Consider the following 8,598-nt stretch of genomic DNA (forward strand, 5'->3'; position numbering starts at 1 on the left):
ATTTGTAAATATTTATGTGAATCTTAAAAAGATGCTTCAGTTTTTCAGGTCATGCTTACTATGATGTACTTACTAGGTAGCAATTTAACTCAAGTATACTTTCATTTTTTAAATAACTGGTAAGAAATATTGCAGATGCAGTGGCTCGGTTAAGACGCTGAGCTTGTTGATCAAAAGGTCGGCAGTTTGGTAGTTCAAATCCCTAGCGCCACATAACGGAGTGAGCTCCCAGTTACTTGTCCCAGCTTCTGCCAACCTAGCTGTTCAAAAGCACGTAAAAATGCAAGCAGAAAAATAGGGACCACTTTGGTGGGAAGGTACTTGCGTTCCATACACCTTTGGCATTTAGTCATGCTGGCCACATGACCACGGAGACGTCTTGGACAGCACTAGCTCTTTGGCTTTGTAATGGAGATGAGCACCAACCCTCTAGAGCCAGAAGCAACTAGTATGTGCAAGGGGAACCGTTACCTTTTAAGAAATATTGCAGTACCTGATAGGATCACATTTTACTTTTTGTCAATTGTATAAAGCAAATGTGGGATATTACTTCTCATATGGCTCTTGGTAAGCAAAAAATGGTGGTAAAAAGATTTAACATTTCCAATATTAAACACCAAAGGTTTTTCTAATACTGCAAAGGCTGTTCTGGTATTGCAGAGTATTTATGTCTCATTGCAATGTCTTCATTACAAATTATCAGAGTTGGAAGGGACCTTGTAGATCTAGTTCTAGTCCAACACCACCACCCCCAAAGCGATTACTTAATGAAAGTCTATTCCTTACCTTCTAACCATGATTGGAACTTTGCTAAGCAAATGAGTCATTAAATTAGTTGGGCTGAATTTACCACCTTTTGGTTGTGGTTAATCAAATCCAGCTGCCCCCACTGGCTCCTATTGTTGGAAGTTCACCTGGGAAAGTTGCAAGTGACAATAATGTGTTCCCAGGGTGCTGCAATCATTGTAAATACACTTTGGCTATCATGAGTCCTAATTTTGATCATGTGGCCATTTCAGGATGGATAGTTTTTTAAGTGCAAGGACTGGTCAGAAGTCAAGTTTTCAGCATTGTCATAACCTTGAAGAGTCATTAAATGAAGTATGTTGTGGACTACTTGTAACTTTAGGTTAATGTTCAATAAAAGTATGTCCAAAAATGACTCCCCCCTCTGAGAACGGTATGTTACATGGTATAGCTGCATACCCAGATTTAAATTGTTCAATATCCACTTATGAATAGTCTAGTTGTGAAAGTAGTTTCCATGGAATCTGAGTATTACTGTCGAAATTAACATAATTTTTTCGTTGCTCCTATACATTCCTACCCCTATTTTTTAGTGTTCCCCAGTCACCTACCTTACTGCCAGACACCATCCAAATAATTAAGATTTCTAGATAGAAATCTCTATAGACAGCCCATTACTTTTCAAAGGATATACACAGGGAAAGGCTAATTTAAGGAATAAGTGACTTACTTACAACCAAGTTACCTGTCCCAGTTGTGGTCACTAGACCTGTACATTATTAGCAGCATTTAGAGGGGATTTTAAAAAACCAAAAAAAGGTGCATGCACATTTGTACAATGTTCTGCTTAAAAGTGAAAGTAAAAGCAAGAAAATACTGTTAACAGACACTTGATTCCTTTTTATTTTAACATTGTAGCATGTTATGTTTGGGATGGCAGTGGTACAGACCAGCTCAGGAACCATTATCAGGTTTCTTTCAAGTATAACTAAATGTAATTTTGATTCATCGCTACATTTTGTGAATGCAAAATCCCACTATAAAAATAAATTTACATTTTTGTAAATAACAACAAAAAGCAAATATATAGTGCCCTTTGGCTTAACCAAATTGGGGAAAAACACAAAAGCTCACTACTGGGTGTCAAACCAAAGTTATCCACCCTTTGACATAAATAGAAAATATAAGTTAGTATAATAATTTTTTTTAAGTTGTTTGGATTTTTTTTTACAAATTATACTTTTTTTTGTGGGGTTTTGTTTTTGTTTTGCACTGAGAATTCAGCAGAGATTAAACATTTTATATAGGTGACTTTAAAGCTTTTACACTTCTGGCCAGTGTACTCACATTAGGCATAATACATTTTATATATATATATCTATATATATATATATATATAAACATAATACATTGCACAGTTGTAAATTAACACTGCTCGTCAGGCAACTTGTAGTCAGCCACTTTTGCTACATGGAGGTTCAAGCAGTTCCTTCGGGGCACGAGTTAGAAGAGGAGGAGCGAAAAAACAAACAGGCTTGACTCTTCTTCCTTACGCTGGTCTGGTCTCACTCGCCAGCCCCTTTGACACACAGAGAGAGGAAGGGCCTCTCGAGCTCTTGTGTTTCCAAGGAAACAATCACTTCGGTGTTATATAGTGCAAAATCTGAAAGAGAAAGATCATACCACCAGTCAAGTATGTGCAGAAAACTGTCCCAGATACTTGCAGTTTAGGGGAACAAGCTAACACAAAACCTGGGGCCACTTTTTGCCCAGAAAAGCCACGAGTGAGTCACCACAACTGCGGAGTCTTAAGGAGGAAAGAAACAGCTTTTCTCCTTTTTATACACTTCACCAAATGTCACAGCAGATCTACATAAATGGAACTTAAGAAAGGAGGGGAAGCACCTATCTGCCTAAATTATAAGGCTGGCTTCCTGTTATTTTACTCCATCGTTTTTTTTTTAAAGGCAGGATTTAGATTTCCATTCTCTTTTTATTCTGCAAGGGGTTTTCCCTCTGGTCCTCCATCCAATTTAACAGATGGATCCCCCGTGGCAAAACTCTGCTAAAGGAGGTGAGATGTCTGTCCTTTGCTACTCTCATATCCTGTGGAAAGATAAAGCGTTCCCCTCTCCTTTGGGGAAAAGGGCCCGAGAGGCCGAACGGCCCAGGATGGGGGGGAGGGGGAAGGGGGAGGGAAAGGAGGAACCTTTAAAGCGCCAGCCCGAGCTCTCACCTCGTTCATCGGAGCCTTTTCCGGGGTGTCTGCTCGTTAGGCACCGCTGTGACCGAAGTTGCCAACGGGCTGCTATGATCCCCGGCCACTCTGTCTACGACTCTTTTCCGCTTGGCGAAGAAATCTAAAGAAGGGTTAAGAACCCAAAGGAAGGGAAGAAAAATTAGTCGGGCTTGGGTGGGGGAGGAGCACTTGCAGGCAAACTTTTCTTTTCGAAGAGACACACCCATTAGGACCAGGACCCATCGGGGTGGGGTGGGGTGGGGGGAAACACAAGAAAACAAAATCGCTTCGGGTACAAGGGACCCCGCCCTGCTGGGCTCTTTCCATGGTCGTCGACTAGCCCGGGCTCTTGGCTCCCCCTGTCCGTCAACGCCGAGCGCTGCAGCTGGTAGGGTTTGTTTACGTCGCAGAGGCAGCCGAGAAGGACTCGCCTGCAGAGCGCGATGTGCTGCGTAAGCATTTTCCAGCCCAGCCCAGCCCAGCCCCAGGGACCTGTGCGGAATCTTAAACAGAGCCAGCGCCTCGGGGCGACGTCTAGGCACTCTCCAGAGGACGCATAATTTGGGGGGGTTGAGAACGGGGGCGACGACGAACCACTGAGGAGATTAGCTTCCCATAACGGGGAGGTTGGGGGCCGCGGGCGAAAATATTTTAATGCGGGCGGGTAAGACTGATGCAACTTCTCTGCCGCTGCCGCAAGTGCAATGCAAGCCGACGGCCGTTGTTCTGCCTTCTTACCTGTGATGTGAGCTACGCCGGTTGACGATGCTCTTTTAAGAGCTGCAGCGACACATGGGACAGGCTTGATTATAATCCCTGAGTAGCTGTGGCGCTGGTCGGCCTTGTCCTCCTGGCTGAGGCGTTCTTCGCCTGCCGACGTCGTGCCTTCCAAGGCGGCCGTGTTGTCCTGCGGGCTAAGCGGGGACGGGGTCGAAGAAAGCCCTGCCAGCTCCTGGTGAGGGTCTCGGGGTTCAGGCTCAAGGGACGCCTCCCCATCGCCAGGCGGAGGCGTCGATCGGACCGCCTGCACCGGGAAGCGACACCTCCCAACCTGTAGAGTTTCCCTGTAGAAAGCGGGCACGGATTCTCCGTCCACCTCTTCCCACTGTAGCCTGCCCGAACCGGCCAGCGGCGTCTCGGTTTGGAAATCGTAGCCCCAGCGCCTCTGGCCCTCTTCGCAGATCTCCCGCAACTTGCTCTTCAGCTCCCGGTTGAGCTCGTCGTGATCCACGGGACCAAACAGGTTCCTGCACACCCCGGTGCGAGCGTGCAAGGGGAAAGTCCGGCGAGCCGCCAGGCGCTCCAAAGCCGAGGCGCTAGAGAGGTGCACGTTGGACATGGTGGCGGCAGCGGCGACTACGGATAAAGGAGCGGGCAGGTTCCTTCGCCCGGCGGTGGCGAAGAAAGAGAAAGCCGAGCGGCTCCGAGCCTCTTTACAAATCCAAATCAGAGTCGAAGTGGAGGGCAAGGATTTCGCCGCCCTTTAGCCCAAAGAACCACCCGTCGCGCCCCAAACTCGCTCTCACCCGCCGCACCTCACTCCGCTTCTACCAGCCTGCCAGGGGCTGCTGGGCTTTTTAAAGCTCTCACCGAGTGAGTTCAAGCAAAACATCGATTAGCATAATACTATTTCTTTGCAATAACACTCCTGCCATTGGTAGAGCCTTCATTCTCCCCAGGGCGTCGTCCCGCCTCGTCCTATTTTCTATTGGGCGAAGGGCCCAGGGTGGCCAGGCGCCAAAACTCCCTCTGGCTTCGCCATTGGGTAGTGCGGCCTGTCCGTCACGGCTCTGTTTGGAGGTGGGGAATGGGAAGGCGGTGGCGGGGATCGAATGTTTTAAACAGCGCCTTAAGTAACATGACACCCAACCCGTGTGCAGCTCTCGCCTCTCTTTGTTTGCAGTCGCTAACGGCTTTCTTCGTTGTTGCGATCGTGCTTCGTTGTTGTCATTGCCGTCGTTTTCTAAACACACACCACACACAGACACACACACACAAATTGAGGAAGTAGCATTAGGACAGAATTTTAGTCCTGTCAGCCCGGGGGGAGAGAGAGAGAGAGGGAGACGTGAAAGGCCTGTTCTTTTTGTTTAAACCCGAACGTGGGGTAGCCGAAAGAGGAACGAAGGGCTTTGGAAACGAAAACAAAGCTAGTTGACCATAAGCACGTCGGGACGAGGCAGAGCAAAATGCGGATCTCCAAAGTCGGGTCGAAAGGGATGAATCGGGGAAGGCTCAACCATTTGCAAACGAGGGGAAAAGGTTCTCCGTAGGGCGTGGATTGCGGCGCGCTTTTCTTGTTTCTCGGGGGACTCCGGGGCCGTAGTAGAAGCGCGGCTCGAATTTCCCCCTGCAGAAGCAGAATCGCTGCAAGGTTGCGGGGAGAATGGATACGCCCGGGCGAAGCGTCCTGGCGGCGTTTAATGTAGGCTTTTACTGGCTTTTACCACAGGGGGCTGCGTTAAAATAACGCCTTCGTTTAATGATCCCTGTCAAGAAAGCGAGGGGAGTTTCTTTGTTCTCTTTGCTTCCCTCCCCCCGCCCCCGCCCCGCCAATGGGGAGATATCGAAATTCTGCAGGGATCAGGGGGATCTAGTTTGTTGGTCTGGTACTTTTGAGCAACCTTTTCTTCGACGAACAGCGCGCAGGATTCGTCCTCAGCCGTTTTTGCTGAGGTTTGAGCCCTTCCCTGACACAAAAAATAGGAAGCAGTAACGCCTGTGTTGCCGTCAATGGCGATTCTTGACTCATTGTTCTTCCAGGGATTCGGACAATAATTCTGCCTGGAGGGAGGCTTCCGATACCAGAGATTGACAAAAGGAGACTTCAGCCATAGTAGCAAGGGTGCGCGGTATCCTGTATTGGGCAAGTGGATAACCGCCGCCTAAGATCCCATTCAATATTCACAATCTCTACACGGAGGCCACCTTAAGCACAAAGCGAGAGAGCCGATATCACAGGTGCCACTAAAGTGATAAAGACTTCTGGACAGAGGAAAGTAAGCTCAGCTTCAGGATTTTGGCTGGCATGGGCCTAACGGAGTTGAAACTATTTGTTACAACATATTTAAAAAATACATAAAGAATGGGAACTGGTCATGTTATTATTTTTTATTTTAAATGGATACTTATCCTTTTCTAAAACCAATGGTGCTTACTCCAAAACTAAAAATCAAGCATACAAAAACAAACGGTTTTTTTTTTTTTTTGTAGTCAAGAGGCTGCTTCAATGAAGGAAAATTTAAATGTAGAACTATGCATACCATGAATATTGGATGTGGCTTTTTTAAAGTCACCAAACTATACTGTATATGTACGTAATGAAGCACACAGAATGAAAGGGAAGAAGTATTAGACTGAATTTTTATACATCTCTTAAGGTGAGAATAAGGCTCTGAAATCCAAAATTAAAATTATCCAACAGAATTTGTGTATAGCTTGTCTTTCATTCAGGAACTCAAGATTGTATTCATTGTGTTCCCTCCTACATCTAAAGTAAGTTGGGTTGAGAAAAAGTAGCTATCCCAGTCAACATGAACCTCCATGGTTGGATCTGACCACTCTTAAATTACAACTTAACCACTATGGCATGAGATGGCTGAAATAGACCAATAGATACAGAAATAAATCCAAATATGATGTTAAACGAGCTATTTGGTGTAGTGGTTAAGGCACCAGGCTAGAAACCAAGGACCCTGTGAGTTCTACTCCCATGTGAATATGAAAGCCAATTGGGTGACTTTGTGACAGTCACTCTCTCTCTCAGCCCACTCACCTTACCGAGTTATTGTGGGGAAAATAGGAGAGCGGTTGAGCACAAATAAAATTTTGGCCCTTCGTGGTCAGGGCAGGAAAAGAGCAAGAGATCCATCCACTAATGCTAAAGCGAGTACTCTCTCAGTTCAACAAACATTCAAGAAGAAATAAGTTTGACCAGATATTGGCAAAAGTGAAATGACGCAAGATTACTGAAAGTGCTAGAGTCGTAAGGAATAAGGTCTAGATTAAGGGAGCCTTTGTGCAAAATGTCTTTGGAGCACTGGTTTATAATTTGTTTCTTATTAAATTCAAGAGGACCATATGGCTCTTTGCAAAATGGCCTGAAGGCCAGAAAGATGCTGTTCAGTCAGCAGTTCATAAAAAGGGTACTGTGGTTCATTGGCACTGACAACACACCTCATTAGGCAAGATACAAACCTTTGTTGGCAAGGAGTAGGATGGGACAGAAAGAAAAAAATAAAGATTAGCCATCCAACTAGACCTTCAAGTGAAAACAGGTGATGAAATGTGAATTCTTTTGAATTCACAACCTATCAGATCCATCTACAAAGGAGGTGATAGAACCAAAGCCAAGCTGACTGCAGAGAATAAATGATCTTGGTTATACTGTTATGCTTTTAACAATTGGTTCTCTGCCAAAAGAGAAACCCTTTTTTTCCTAAGGCTTGGTAATAAATGGTAAGTTCCACGAACTGTATTTTGTTCATTTCACAGTTTACTTATATCCTGGTGTGCTCTCCTATCGTATAAGATATGTGTATTTATATCCGGGTGTAGATAAGTCCCTCGGCAAGGGAAGTGTGGTATTTAAAGTACACGGTGTATCCGTGTACAGTACTTTAATATAATCCAAGTAAAACAAGTTATCTGGATATCTTGAAACAGTTGTGATGATATCAGTCACGTTATAGATGGCTTAAAGGAAAAGCACAGGTGAACTTTCTCTAGTTTAAACACCGCACTATCTTATCCTTGACCAGTTTTATATGGCAGGATATTTTTGCTAGGTTCTGCTAATATATCTGGAAATTAAGGGTTAAGAGTAAAGGCAGAGTCTCCTTCAAGAAAATCTTGGCTTGTGGTAGCTTGATAACCAAACCACTGTAGTTGTCTTGGCAGGCATATGAAAGTTGTTTTGCCCTTGCCTTCTAGGATGTTTTTTCAACTTCCCAGTCTCTTATCCAAGTGCTAACTTTATTCAACCTAATTTAGCTTCTGAGACAACTAGGTCAGAGTAGTATTTGATGCAATTTATAGATTTCCACAATTGCTGTTGTTGCTACCAAAATACATTACCTATACGGTGTTGGAATTCAGAACCACTTCCACCCTTTGCTGCTTTCAATGAGTTCCTTTCCACCCTTGTTACTTTGCTTGCTCATCCCATTCCTTTTTAATATATTTTAGGGAACTGAAAAAAACGTCATTTAGCTGAGGAGATGCTTGAAAAACAGATGATCTTTGCCAGCATGAAAAAATCCCAACCCATATATTTGCTAGCATAAATCTACAGTACCACAAGAAATGTTGCTACCGGTGATGTTAAATCCCAAATGGGACACTGAGGAAATGAGGCAAAGATTATCCATTGAAACTGAAGCTCAAATTGGGTGGATAAGTTTGGCAATGCAGAGCATACTACAGGGAAATGTCAGAAGTGATCACTTATGTTTTAATCGTCTTTTGATTTATTCTACATTCAGAGCACTGCTGTTAAAAGGTAGACCAATTATATCTTCCATTTCCGTGCCATGGTTGCAAATGACCTGGTATTTATACAACACTTAGAAGAACAAATCTTCTTTTGGCCTCTCTTCATCCTATTGAGTGCT

The 8,598-nt window shown here is 44.6% G+C and overlaps 1 protein-coding gene across 1 annotated transcript; it reads right to left on the reverse strand.

Annotated features, from left to right (window-relative positions):
* Window positions 1-1,626: 1,626 nt before the first annotated feature.
* CDKN1C (cyclin dependent kinase inhibitor 1C) lies at window positions 1,627-6,049 on the reverse strand. The gene is made up of 3 exons (XM_026668288.2): window positions 3,725-6,049; window positions 2,984-3,107; window positions 1,627-2,410 (listed from the first exon to the last, which is right to left on the reverse strand). The coding sequence occupies exons 1-2, from the start codon at window positions 4,323-4,325 to the stop codon at window positions 2,989-2,991; spliced, it is 720 nt and encodes a 239-aa protein (XP_026524073.1). The 5' UTR covers window positions 4,326-6,049; the 3' UTR covers window positions 1,627-2,410; window positions 2,984-2,988.
* Window positions 6,050-8,598: the final 2,549 nt, after the last annotated feature.

Source organism: Notechis scutatus, chromosome 1 (genome assembly GCF_049901735.1).
Source record: "Notechis scutatus isolate UNSWTSFEM ecotype Mainland chromosome 1, rNotScu1.2, whole genome shotgun sequence".
NCBI classification, from domain to species: Eukaryota; Metazoa; Chordata; class Lepidosauria; order Squamata; family Elapidae; genus Notechis; species Notechis scutatus.

What these genes read in the sequence shown, in the direction of transcription:
- CDKN1C (XM_026668288.2), bottom strand. Translation starts at nt 4,325, where the DNA reads ATGTCCAACGTGCACCTCTCTAGCGCCTCGGCTTTGGAGCGCCTGGCG. An exon ending in CGGCGTAGCTCACATCACAG is followed by an intron (nt 3,108 to 3,724) that starts GTAAGAAGGCAG and finishes ACCCTTCTTTAG; the next exon opens with ATTTCTTCGCCAAGCGGAAA.